This window comes from Microtus pennsylvanicus, chromosome 19, assembly GCF_037038515.1.
Source record: "Microtus pennsylvanicus isolate mMicPen1 chromosome 19, mMicPen1.hap1, whole genome shotgun sequence".
NCBI classification, from domain to species: Eukaryota; Metazoa; Chordata; class Mammalia; order Rodentia; family Cricetidae; genus Microtus; species Microtus pennsylvanicus.
The window spans coordinates 30,124,355-30,139,199 of NC_134597.1; the positions used below are offsets into that span (position 1 = coordinate 30,124,355).

Sequence of the window (14,845 nt, forward strand, 5' to 3'; positions counted from 1 at the left end):
TGATTGGCTAAATTAATTGCTACTTTAACTATTTCATTGATCAAGCTAATGATATAAGCCACTTCCAGGTGGCAAACTTAAATTCTGTCTGTGTAAATGCTGTCATTTACTTGGGATTCTCCTGAAATTAGAGATGACTCTTCATTGCCCACCAGCCTCCTTTCTTTGCATTCAACTTGCATATAGTTGGAACCCATGCAAATGCATAACTTCTAGAATTTCTTTTTAAAATCTTAATATTTCAATCAATTAAAATGCATATTATTTTCATGCATTCTGACATTCCCTTTTCATTTTAGAGAAGTGAATCCATCTTTGGAGAATTCTTTCCCTTCATTTCCATGTGATTCTGGTAGACTGTCAATAAGAAGATCACAAGCATTGACAATAAAGGAACCGTTTGACCCTTACTAAGGAGCATCCCACACTAAGACTTAAATTGATTGGAACTAATGAAGAGCTATTAATATGTTTGGTCCTGCATCTTTCAGCATTCTCATTCCTCTAGCCTTCTATGACTCAGTTCCCTGAGCTGCTGAATAAAGTTATAAAAAAATTTTCACACACACAGAGCTTTAAAATAGAAGTTTTTATTATCTGTGACTAATGAATACTGACTTTTGCAGAATCTGATGCTTACAGACCTCCAGGGACCACTGGAGTATGGAGAATTGATTATTATGCTAAGGTCATAAAAAATGAGATCAACATTACTCTTAGACTAGTAATATATATTGGAGAATTCTGGGATGCCTGGGTTACTGAGAATGAAATTTATAAGAATATGGGAGAATTGCACATTTAATGCTAATGTTTTTACCTTTAGAGCCTTCCTGTGACCATATCTAAGGATCTCTTTTGGTGAGTTGCCATGCAACATTGATTAATGAATCAAATTGAGAAATGTATCATGCAGCTTATTAAATTGGACTAGGTCAACTGAGGGTGTTCTCCACCTATCTTATATGAATTTTGAGGAAACTATTGGGCATGAGATACTTAGCAAGTTTATAATTGAGCATTTGAAACCCTCAAGCAAATTCCAACTTTGAAGTCTCTTGCCCTTGTTCATCTTCTGTTTCCTTTGCTTGGGGAAATGGGGTCCCTCACAAGAGAACCAAACAGCTCTTTCAGTCTTGGACGTCATTGGTACACAGCTCATTATCATTGTTTTCTAACCTCTTGGACCTTCCCCTTTTGCTCACATTGCTTTATCTACTGATTTCTCACTTCTCCTGGAATTTTCTGAAAACTCCCTTCTAAGAACTTTTGCACTGACTGCCCTTTGTAGTTGCTCAATTCTGTCTCAAGGTCATGGTGAGATTTGGTCACCTCTCTAGGCTGTTCCCTTAACTAGCAAGTCTGCCTTCTTCTCTATTTACTCTACTTTCTCTCTTTCTCTCTTTCTTTCTTTCTCTCTTTCTTTCTTTCTCTCTCTCTCTCTCTCTCTCTCTCTCTCTCTCTCTCTCTCTCTCTACATATAGATAGATAGATAGATAGATAGATAGATAGATAGATAGATAGATAGATATCCACTTCATCCCCAAATTATTTGCCCCCAATAACCAATGACTCTAGATTAACTTTCTTATGTAATTCTGTCCTTAAAATATGGGCTTCCCTTTTAAGTCCTTTCATTTAACCATTAGATTTTGGCTTAAAAGGTGATCAGATCCTGGGTTGTGGCCTATGAAGGCTTGGTGGTTTTCAGTTTTGAACTTCAGAGTACTTTGTGAGGCCATGTAAAAAGACTGGTCATCTTGATGGACATACTTTTTGGGAAAAAAATGATGTATGGAAAATATGAAGTACTGAAACCACCTACATGTCCAGTATCAGACTTCAATAGTCTATCTCTTTCTGTAAGAAGTCACATGAATGTGACACAGATTAGCATCATATGGCACAAAGTCTCATGGAACAATGGGGAAAATCATGCCATGCCATGCCATGACACGACCACACTTTGACACATCAATTTTATGCTGTGCAGCAACATTCAGTGTGCCTTTCCCCCATAGGAGTATCAATTTCCTGAACACCAAGATGTCGTTTTGTTCTTTGTTGAACTCCCAACATCTGTACCAGTGCTGAACATGTCATAACGATGCAGAACAAACGAATGCATAAATTATTAATGAATATGTTAGGGTAGCCTATGGGGAGAAATGTATGATCCATGCTTAGAAGCAGAAACACGCCCAAGAATATTTTCAGGAACTAATCTGTATAGTTAACCAAGATTCTTATTTGCTCAAAAAGACTTTGGAAACACACTTCTTAAAAGAAAATAATCTCATTTTGAATTTGGTTAGATTTCTTGACTAGGATGTGCTTGTCGGAAAGTGTGAATTCAACTTCCCACCTAAGGTTAAGTTTCTTTATTAAATCATTGGAAACCCTGGTCAAATGCCACTCAAAGCAATTGATTTAGCTTGTTAGACATCTTTTAATGTAGAGGCAAGGACTCAAACATTAGAGGATAGATTAGGGCTGCAGCATGAACCCAGTCCTGTTTTTTTCTAATAGCTCAAAATAGATATTTTATTATCTCTATTAGATCCTGATTATAAGATTGGTAAACTTCTGATATAAACTAGTAAGAAATGCAATTATAGCCTTTTCTCTCTTCATCTAGACTACTTGAAATATAGAATTCTGGAAAAGCCACAAAGGCTTAGATTAATACAAGCCTCTTTAGCTGGGCAGGAAAAGAACATCCATTTATCAGGCCAAGGGAAGGCAAGCTGTTTGCTGAGATAGCTCACCTCCTAACCCGAAGGAGCGGTCACACAATGAAAGTTTCCCTTTGCTTGTTAAAAATAGTCCTTCATTTCATGGGGCATGGAGAATGCCAACACTTTGTGTCACAGTGTGATTCAAGAGGCTGCCAGTCCCTCAACCCATATACTATAATTGTCTAAAACATTTCTCAAATCAAGCTGATAGGAGTTCACAATTTGGACAGAACACATACTCCTGGCATATGGTACACCATGGGAGATAGATGTGCAAATCGAAAGATGTTTGTGGGAAATGAGGGCAGCCTGACAGCACTCAACAGACCTTATCTATCACATGTGCCTAGTGTTAGGAGATCTAAAGAGTTCTCCTCTATAGGGCAAATTAGATAATTCTTTTGCAAACCTTTACTTCTTACTATATGAACTCTCAATATTTCACTGATATGTCCTCCTCATAAACAAACTGTCTGTATTTTTCCAAAAAGTGTTTTTGAATAATACTAATTCATTATCATTAGGTAGAACTTATTTGACTTGGTGAGCACCATGATAGATAATTGATAAGTAGGTAGGTAGGTAGGTAGATGATAGATAGATAGATAGATAGATAGATAGATAGATAGATAGATAGATAGATAGATAGATAGATAGCACATCTATCTGTGCCCTTTACTTGAGTGTCATGATGTTTCTCCTTCTCTCTAGAATGCGGTCCAGTACTACATACTTAGACATAATACTCAGTTTGTGATATTGGCAATTTTGAAACAGGGGTCCAATAATTCTGAGCCCGTGAAAATAAGATTAATGTCCACATATCTTATGATAATAACGTTCTTGGGAATGAAAATGACAATATACGAACAATTGTTGATCTTATGTTCAAGTTTGCATTCATTTTTTCACAGTTAATTTTCCTGAGCCCTCATGACCTGGGATTTGTGACATTTGTCCTATAGTAAATAATAGATTCGATTTTTTATATCCCTGACAGTAGAAAGGTAACTTGTTATATTACAACTCTTTTGTGTTTTAATGTCGACTTGTGCAGCCCTTGGAGCATCCCATCTTCCCTGTTTACTTGTATCTTCAGTGATGAGTCAAACAGTTTCCTTGTGGAAAGGTGGAGCCTTGCTCGTTATGTGCAGGTCTCATGCTTGTCTGGTGATGCACAGACATGTAAGTACCAGGAAGCTCGCTGTGAGGAATTCAGGGTAAGCCCCCATAGAAGAGTCAAAGTAATGTGTTTGCATCTGGGAAAATCCTCTGTTTCAGCTACAGGCCTACCACACATCAGCCGTCACACTCAGAGGAGCAGCAGATCAAGAGGACATTTCACAAGGGGTCACAATGCAACCGAAGGCAACCTTTGTTTCTCTTATGTATGAAGAAATAGGAAGGGAGGGGAAAAGGGCAGTGGAAAAAAAACTGAGATAAACACACACAGAGAGAGAAGACCTAACAGGTGCCAAAAGCTTAATTCTAGAGGTACAGCTGAGACCAATGCCTTTTCCATCCACTATTTTACTCATTTTTTTTCCTTGGGAAATGCTCAGAGATAAATTCGCTGTTCCGTTCCTCTCCAACAGAGATAACAAGATGTGAAGTCGTTCATGTTTTTACAGTGACTCTCTTCACATCCGGGGGTAACAGTATCAAATCTTCAGGATCACCGGGAAAGTTGGAGGATGGAGGATCTGTACAACATACTGAGCAGGAAGCCACTCTGTGCTATGGGAAGTCGTATTTTACCAGGGTTCAGGCAAAGCTGCGTTGTGTCTTCCCAAATATAGGATGGAAATCACTTTAAGAGTTTGAGGAAATGAAGTTGGTTTCCTTACCTTTCTCTTCCCATCTTTCAGGAACATTGAACACTGAAATGTCATTGATAAAAATGGGGACACTTGAGGAGAGGGCATTTTCTCGACAGTGTATCCAGTGAGTGGCAGCAGTCTGCTATTTTCTTATTTGTGAGCACCATTGGTTTGGTTAACTGTTTCTTACACCAGTTCAGTGCTTCTGTGCACTTAACATCTTAAGATGTTCGAAGTTCTCAAGACTTAAGGAGAGTTGAATGTCACACCAGATGTGAGGGTGATTAAGATTGTGACCCCATTTTCTTCTTGCAGTGAATTGGGGGGCTGTTAATATATGCCAAGAGTCATAGTTGACACAGCAGAGAACCCCGCCTACTTTTAGATTCCTGTCTTGTCCTGTGACTAACGGAGCGCATCACAGTTAGTTACAGGGTTGCCTTTCCCTTGGGAGATTCTGGTCTAGTTCACCTTAATTCATCAATGATTCATGGCTGACTGCTTTGCTTGTATGATGATGACAACGGTGTTAGCCTGGAGTCTAACAAATGTGGCTGCAGAGTCTTTCATCACTCCGCCCTTTGGTAATACACTGTCAAAACCCCACTTGAGACACTGCCTTTCTATCCCCGCGTCCATCCATCCCCATGAGTACCTTTTCCTGTGAAGGCCGGCACACAAAAGGACCACATTTCCTATCCGTGTTTCTGTCAGTTGGGCTTTACACCGCACTCTGATTTTATTAAGCACCAATACTTAAGATGCTTACAAGTTCATCCTTGTTAAATTCCCCACTGGCATCTGGCTTTGACTTATGGCTGAAATGGACTTTTTAGATTCCCAAGCTCAGGTGGAGTCTTGGACAAGAAGGCCTGCAAGGCTTAGCTGTGGATGCCTCTGGCTGCTTGTCACAGCCAGGTGTAATTAGCTGTTTTGTGGCTAGTCCACAATGTGCAGGGCTACCGTCTATGAAAATGAAGTTGCGATCATCTTCGTAGACAGATATTTGCTCATCAAATTTGAATATCTTAGGATCAGTGATGACTCTGTCAAGTCTTTGTACCATAGTCTAGAGCTTTCCAGCGTCTTTGTTTCTCTGAGAGGGAGAAACCTGGGCTTGTTTCCTCAAGATTACACTTTAATGTCAACTGGGGAAGGAGCTTTCAGTCTCTTCAGTATTTGCGGTATAGGACAGACTACAAACTCTTGTTTCTGAAAACTGTCAGTTTGTTTGCGTTTTGTCTGTATCATGCTTATCCAAAACTCATTCAATAGATGAACCTTCCTCTCTTGCATTAAATACTAATTTTTGAAGCTTTATTGAAATTTGTTGAATTCCATTATGAAATTATTCAATACTGATACAGTCAAGAGTTTTTTATCTCAAATATTTGGAATGAGGGATATCACATTTGATTTTTTTCACTTTATAATTTGTCTATACACAATGAGGTGTCTAAGGAATGGAATCCAGCACTAAGTACTGACTTGAATTGTTTCCTATGTACTTTGTACACACAATCCCAGGTAAGTTTATGCAATACTTCTGTGTGCTTGAATTTTAACTCTGAGTCTTCCCTGGGGTCATGGGTAGAATTTTTCATGTGTGAAATAAGGTCTGTACACAAAACTGTTGGGTATTTAGCAGATTTGGTGTTTAGGGATGTTCAGCCTGTACACCTTACTAAATCACAAAAGAAAAGAAAAAGAAGAAGAAACACATTAGTAACATTTGTGCCCATGAGGATTTTAACTAGCTTGCGTGATGGACTTTCACAACATGGCTGACAAAGAGAGAATTACAATATGAAATTATTGCACACAAACCACCTTTTATTCAGTATCACTTTGATTTATTTTTCCTAGATTCTCTTTCCTCAGATGGAAAAATAATTTCATCAAGAAAACCAATGTTTCTGCCAAAGTGAAAGAATTCCATGTCTTAATGCTTTTTTAAAAAACAGAAATCACCATGAACGACATCACTGTTTTGCCTTTCTCCTTCTCTCAATTTGTTAATTTTTAAAGAAATTTCCACTGGCAGAAAGCAATGTATTTCTCTCCAATAGAATGATTATATTTTTATTGCTGCTTTGTTTAGTATATATTTTTCACAATCGGGAAAAAAAAGTCTAGGTGAAAACCTATCTAGCAAGAGAACTAGTTTACATGGTTGTAGCATTTAAATTGCTGCCCAAGGGGGGGGGGTGTAAAAAAAATTAAAGAAAAAAGATTTAAAGGTGAAACATCATAGAACATCAAAAAAAACTTACCTCAATTGCCTACCACCTATCACATACTACAGCTCAACTTTCTAAACAGTATTACAGTCCTTTATTATAAGCCCCTAGTGGTTCTATGGCATACATTTTTTTTAAAAACGCTACTACAAAAAAAAAGTCTTTTTTCTGTTTTTTTTTTTCCTATCGTGTACTTAAGCTACAGATAACTGTTGAATAAAAAGACTACAGTAGGTATAAATGTAATAGTTAACTAATCCTGTTTGCTGATGTTCTTTTCCTGGCCCACGGAGAGTGGCGTCTTTTAATCCAGCATCTTCTCCTGCTTCTTGCCTTCCTTTTTCTTCTTCTTTGATTCTGCTGCAGTTTCAAAGAGAGAGAAAGAGAACAGCATCAGGGTACTAATCTGTGAGAGGGAAGACAGGTTTCTTATAATTGGCCGAGTTCAGCACACAAGGCGTTGGCTCTTGCTAAATTGCCAGTGTGTGTACATGTGCACAAACAAGAGCTGGGGGAATACCTATAAAAATAAGCAGGAACACAGCCTACCTATGTGTACCACTAAACATGCTTGTTACTGTGTTTCTTGCTTCCATTTGGAATGTCAAATATTGTTTGAGGGTCCTGCTTAGAAGACATATACAGCAGACTGGCCTCTCTTGGGAGTGAACCGGATCTCTTCCTGATGGAAGGCTTCAGCAGCCTTGTTTAGCTCCAGTGCGTCTCAGAGTCCCTTCGACTGAAAATGTTCATTAGCATTCTTTTTTCTTTTCCTTCTGAGCAAACAGTTCCTAAGTGCTTCTAGTCTGTATCCCCAGCTGCTGATACATTCAGGCAGCTCTTTTTATAGGAGAACAATGGACCATATGGTATGTAGTCCATCTACAGGGTCATAGAGTTGGGTGAAACACACAGAGGGTATCGACCTGCCTTCTACTAGATCCACGCATTAGCCCATTAGGATTTGCACCAAATGGCTCCATCCTTCTCTATTCAATGTTCTTACATCTCTCTTTGACTGATATGAGAACACAGAGGGTCACATTTGGAAGGTTAACATTGTTTTCTTACGTTTAAGAGCAAAGCCTGAATTAACTCTCTGGATAAAGCCAGTTTCATTTCAGTAGTTTTCAAGGTAAGACAAAGGTTTGGTTTGAGCATGAGGGTCCCCACTTGACCTAGGGCAGAACTTCACTTGGTGAAGCCAAGTGCTTTATAGTGGTCATGCAGTGGCCACTCTCCAAAGCATTTAGAGTAAGGAGGACCCAGACACTGATGTATAACAGAAGAGCCCTTTAGTTCACACTAAACAGAGCCAAGTGGCATAGCATGCCAAACATTAACTCAAACCCCAGGCTCTCCATCACTTTCTCCCTCCTGGACTAATCCCATGGAGCAGACATGCTTGGTAGGAAATGAGCAACATGTGAGGGGAAGGGCTACTGCTGGGGGAATGTCTGCTTTGTTCCCAACTCCAGATATTTTACACATAACATGGGCTCATGTAGAAAATATAGAGACATAGATCCGTCACAGCAACACACTGATGTTTCAGCCCCCTGGGTTTGCAAACCCTCATCCTTTCCTTGGCCTATGACTAAGTTCATAGAGGAGTGTTCATGGTTGGGACACAGATACAAGATGGCCCTCGCTCTGTAAATGTTTGCATTGTCTGTGTTTGCAATTAGTTGGAAAGTGTTCCTAAAGTCCTGAGACCTTTTAACAAAATAGTAAAATTTCAAGCACCTCCTATTGCTATAAATTATGATTATAAGCTCCATCATTATGATGGCCTCCAAGAACCAAAGGAACTCCAGTAAAGTGTAGCAACTACCTGTTGTGGGGTATTTGTCCACTGTATGAAGACGTATTTCTGTGACTGGTGTGATAGAGAACGGAATGGCCAATAGCTAGGTAGGAGAGGATTGGTGGGATTTCCAGGGAGAGAGAGAAAGAGGAGTCATCTAGACACGAGGAATGCACCAGGGAGATGCAGAGGATTGCAGGATGCGCAGTACAGAGACGAGCTAACGAGTCACGTGACAGAACCATAGGCTTAAAAATACGGGCCGTAAGGCCTAGTTAAAAGCAAGCCCAGCCAAAGGCTAAGCTTTCACAATTAATAATAAGTCTCCTCATTGTTATTTGTGAGCCAGCAGTCTGAAAGAAAGTCAAACTACAACTGCCAATAGGAAATGAGAAGAATGGGGAGGATGTTTCAGATCATAGCACATCCCGGGCCCATTTTCTTCATGCAGAAACCTCGAGACTTTTGTGAAGCACTTACTAAAAAGCAAGTGCCAACTTGAAGTGACATCTGCCCTGTGTCAGGGAAATTAGTCAGTCTGCCAAGTGGCAAGAATAACACCCGCATCCTCATGGAGGGATACTGGGATTGAGTCCTGTCTAAGATGATGGGCTCTGAGATCCACTTCGCTACAACTGCCTCCCAAACATTCATTTCTTCAGTGAGAAGCACATATGCACGCCATTTCCACTGTGTACCAGATGCAGCTTGAGCGTCTCACATATAATGGCAGAAGGAACAAAACTGCATCTTCAAAAAAGCTGGTATTACAAAAAATTTTAGAAAGAAATGTTTTCAAGATTGTTCTATGTGCATATTTCAAATTTTAAAGATATTTAAAGGCCACACTTATGTTGAAAACCATGCCAGGGTTTTAATGGCTTTGGGACCAATTTTTCTTGCTAATTTCCTGCAAATACATTACAGATTTCTGTGACATAAAGTAGTGAACATCCACAAGGAAAATGAGTTAATAAGAAGAAAAGTGTTTATAAATTTTAGGCAGTGTGAAAAAAAGATAATTTCTCCCCTCTGGGTTATTTTATCATTCTTGGAAATATTAATAACTTTTCTGTGTTTAAATGTAGCATGAGCTCATGTAGACAATATAGAAACATTTTACATTCTAACCGGAGTTGTCCATCATTTTACAATATGGAAACAAAATGATTATTGGTAACTTCTATTTATATTTCTTCCTATTGTTTTTAGCAGGGATGCGCTGAAAATGGTTGCGTACCAGAGAGATGGCACAGAGGTTCAAGTATTTGCTGCTCCTGGAATGGACCTGGGTTATTCTCCCAGCACCCACATAGAGCTCACAACCATCCGTAGCTCCAGGTGCAGGGGATCTGATGCCTTCTTCTGAACTCTCTGGGCACCAGGCACTGACTTGGTTCACAGACATATAGGCAGAGAAAACACTCATACGTATAAAATAAAAATAAATAAATCTTTAAAAATCTGCTGAGTCTACTTTCTCTGATACTTGTATAAACCTTGAAACATGACCAAGTAGTATTTTAATGATAGAAAATAACGTATCCCATTTTTCTAAACAGTTCTTCCTTTATAGTTCATTTGGATTGCTGCGATGGCTTTTTGTTGTTTTTGCTCCCAATCAAGGTGCATTAAAATGTTTGTCTGAGTATAGATTATTAGGAGATGATCCCCTGGATAGAATAGGGCGTTTTAAAGCTCCAGATCAGTATTGTACTGCACTACATTTCTTGTAAATTCTAATCCAAATTCTTATCAGCAGCTTCTATGGGATCTTATGATGTCAGTTTGCTCCACAAAGCTGAATAATCAAAGGATGTGAGCCATCTCCTCCTCTCACCACAGGCCCTTAGGAACAACCATTATGCGGTTGGCAGAATAACTTCTAAACTATTTTCTATACTTTTCTATACTAGGGAAATGAGAGAAATGGTGTCGGGGGGGTCCATTTAAACACTTTAAGGACAGATACTTTCTAAGTGAAAGAGTTGAGTATTCTGGGGCAGATTTATCTCAGTTTCATAGCAAAAATGGCAGGGATGAAGAAAGGCATGTGGCGATTTAAATAGGAATGGCCCCCATAGGCTCCTATGTGTGAATACTTAGTCGTTAGGGAATGGCACTACTAGACGGGAACTGGGAGATGCGGCCTTGTTGGAGGAACTGTGTAACTGAGGGTGGGCACTCCCAGCACTCAAGAGAAAGAGGCGGGCAGTCTCTGTGATTTCATGGGCAGCCTGGTCTACAGACGGAGTTCCAGGAGAGGCTCCAAAGCTACAGAGAAACCCTGTCTAAAATAAATGAATAAATGAATAATAGTAATATATAACATGCTAAATATTATACAAAGTGGTACAATACAGGTAGATTATTTATTTCAACCAAATAGAGCCAAGTTAACGAAAGTCCCTAAAAAGTATTTTCCAAAGGAACTCAAGCACCTATCAATAAACTGTTGTAAATAAAGAAACAAATAGCTATAAATAAAGTGAATAGGCAATAATGACATCTAAATAATGTAAACCAAGTTTATTTCTCTTTCTACAAGCATCCCAGTCTCTTTTTCTTCCCAACTTCCCACTTCCTTTTTGTGTGTGGTGGGGGGAGAGCATATGAGGTCTTCTTTGCTTTCTCAGAAAATTTATAATGTACTTTCTATGTACAGCTGACATGAAAGAAAAACCAGCCATGTGTTGGTGTGTCAGGGTCACTGATTGACTTGACTCTTGCATATACAAGGTAGAAAATGGACAAGTTTTATTATTAGTTTACTAATATAGCTGCACAATCCTCATATTTTAACACCTTTTCACACACAGAGATGAGAAATCAGTATTTGGCTTTCTCTTTTTCTGCAAAAATCTCTTCCCTTTCCTGAGTCGGTGGGCCACTGTCATGATCTTGCACTCAGCAATGACTTTCCTACTGATTTTGTCCACCCTGAGGCAACAGGGATGACATCTAAATATTTAATATATTATTTCTGAAATGAAAAACATTTGCTATATTATAGATGATAAGCAATTATATTGATGGCATCTGCTAGAAATGTCACATTTCCACTTAGATCATTAATGTTTTCTGCTGCCATACCCAATAACACTTTAATATATGATCAGCATCAGTAAAATACTAAATGATGATTGACAAAATGATGAGAAGCATGAACTTCAGGATGTGAAGATTTTTATAACCCTGTGAATTGTTCCTTGTTTGCTTCCATATGAATTTTTCTCGGGGGTTCAAAAAATGATAGACATGGATGAAACGAGGTTAAATATGTTTCCCTAAGTACATGCTAAAGCCCCAATCCATGTATATTGTGGAGTCAAAATATCTGGAGTAATTCAGGAGTAATTCAGCCCAAATGAAGTCCTAATCTGGTGACTGGTATCCTCAGAAACCTGAGGACACTGGAAGAAAATAGCCATTTCCAAGCAAAGAGAGAGATAGCAGAAGACACCAACCTACACAGACCTCAGTCTCTTACTGGTAGCTTCCAGAATCATGCAGCAAGGCATACGTGTTGTTTAAGGTATTGAGTCTAGGGTGCTTTGTACAGCAGCTCTAGTGAATGAATACATCACTGAATTTGTGTCTGACCAGTTCATGTATGTATGTCCTTAAGATCATCCGCTCTAGAAGGTCAAAACATGTATTCTTGCCTTTTTCATTCGTCCTACAGAAGAAGAGAATATGTTTTAAATGTATCTTATTGACACTGAGGACAAAGAGGTGGGGCTGAGAAGGTGGATCAGTAGGCAAGGTGCTTGTTTCAAGAGTATGAGGACTTGAGCTTGAATCACAAGAACCTATGTAAAAGGACAAGCTTTTCTAGGATGGACTCTGAAGGGTGAGTCTGCAACCCCAGCTTCCGTAATGAGAGAGAGAGAGACAGGCAAAACATAGAGGGTCATTACCCAGCCAGCCTAGCCAAATCGGTGATTCTGGTTCAGTGAGTGATCTTGTCTCAACAGGCAAGGTGGAGAAGCTAATGAAGAAGACAGCTAACTTCACCCCCCATCCACCATGTGCACATGCACATATACACATGTGCACACATACACATGTTAAAATATAAAGAAGAGGGGGAATGAGGACCGTTGCACATATTCTGTCATAGCTAGAATCTAGATTTATACATGTAGGTGTATGACAGACACATAACATAAAAGCAAAAAGGAGACTATCTGAGAGAGGAAGGTGACCAGAAAGGTGGAAAGGGGGACACGGGAGAGTGATGAGAGGTCAAGTCAGCAAAGTACAATGTCATGAATGAAAATGTCACCGTCACATTCATTATCTGACTATAAATATTAACACTAGAAAACTTATGTCCGATTTTATGTTCGATGATGGTCACACAAACACACACAGCATTAGTCCTGCTCCCGTATCTCCACGCTGGTACGCCTGCTTCTAAGCAGAAGAGACTCGGGTACCCGTCTGTAGCACAGTCAGTACTAGACCTTCATCACTCTCCCTCAATCTTTCACAGTCTGCCAGTAGCTTTCACAGCAGCTGAATTTATTATTCTTTTGTGTCTAAATGAAAGCTAGGAAATAAGGAGCTTCTATTTATTTTTTTTATAAAAATAAATATATTTTGAAAGTCTCCTAAGACTGAATACTAGGAACACTTTAATCTGTGAAAATTTTCTCCAGACTTAGCCTGTGTGCCTAAGCAGGAGCCTAGGAACACTTTTACCTGCACCCAGCCTTTGGATTTCTGATGAGTTTTCCTATGAATATTGTTTATTCTTCTAGAAAAAGGCTTTGTTTATTTTCTTTCCTTTCACAACCTCTGCGTTCTGAGCCCCAGCCAGTCTGCTTTGATTTCCCTGTGGGCTCCCGCCAGCTTTGCATCAGTGCAGAACTGAGCGGGACTGCTGGGAGCAGGGACAAGTCCCTCCTGACAGCGCTTGTTACCTGGACCGCGGTGCCTCTGACACAGAGAGGCACCAGAGCCTCCACGATGCTCAAAGCAGAATCAAGATGATCTGGTTCTGTCTGGGAGGCCACTGGTATGGCAGGGCCACTTGATCTACTATTCCTCACTTTAAAAAACTGTGCCCTTATTTTAGGGTCTTAGTTGGATACATACAGTACTAAAAGCTCTCATTTGGTTTCAATGCAATTACTATACAAAGAGAAACTTAAGCCAGGAACTGTCTAATAGGACTCATCCGTAAATGACCCCACATATATTTATATGACTGGATGTTTTAAATTATCACAAACAAAACAAAACAAATCATCAATTTTATTTTTATAATTCATATACTCTTCTGGAAGTCTTTGGTATAGAAATATCAATCTCTGTTTCCAGCTTGGCCATTTACTGGCAGGGTGAGCTTTTATGAATTGTGATTCCTAGACTGTAAAATGTGGTCAAACACCTATTAGCTGTTGTAAGGATTAAGGGAAACAAGCTAGGCCAATAAATTAGCATAAGGCTATACAACAAGTATCCGATAACTAAACTACTATTATGATGCTCGAGAGATGATAATAACTACAGAGAACACAAGAAGTAATTCTTGACTGAGAAATTAGAAGGCAGAATCACAAAGACTTCCTGGGAGGGAAAACCCAGAATCTCCAGCCCAAAAAGTAATCAGTGCGAATGTTGTTTGATTGTGCTGCCTTCCTTAGCTCTAATCATTACAGAGCTGTGTTCTGTGTGAGTAGCTAATGAGCCTCTGAAGTGTGGAATTTACCCAGGGAGATGCAAGCAGACATAGAGTAAGGTAAGCTCCACAAATATTTATAGTTCCTCGTTCTTACGTCTGCCTTGGCAGTGGGATGGGAAGTTCTTGCCTAAGGACAAGATCTAAACACCCAAGAAATTCTTTTTGATGGATGAGGCCCCAGCAGATAAAGGAAGTCAGTATAGGAGCAGCAAGCCCCAGTGAGCCAGGCAAGAGAGTGTAACTGCATAGATCATCCATTCTTGTGCCTGTTCACTCCAGCCAGGTCCCATTCACCCAGCTCCTGAAGTTTGGATGCTTGGCTTCACTGGTATAGAGCGCATGGACAATGTGTAGAGCAAAGACCAGGTAAAGCCCAGGCAGGATCATCCTCCTGAAGGCTGGTAAAGATTCAGGATGAGTCTGGAACTCATTAACTTCCTTACACAGGATCTGTGACATCTATATCTACATGGGCAAAGGCTATATGTGATGCAGAAGATCCAGACTCAGACTGCGGCCACGTGTCCAAGTCCACAACTCTGCTTGTT

At 39.6% G+C, this 14,845-nt stretch overlaps 1 protein-coding gene across 1 annotated transcript in view; it reads right to left on the bottom strand.

The window, feature by feature from the left end:
- Nucleotides 1–6,389: 6,389 nt before the first annotated feature.
- The window catches only part of Ptn (pleiotrophin), an 85,282-nt gene continuing 76,826 nt past the window's right edge, over nt 6,390–14,845 (bottom strand). The window contains exon 5 of the mRNA XM_075953821.1: nt 6,390–7,158. Within this exon, the coding sequence (XP_075809936.1) occupies nt 7,103–7,158 (56 nt within the window). The 3' untranslated portion in view covers nt 6,390–7,102. The remainder of the gene's footprint in view (nt 7,159–14,845) is intronic.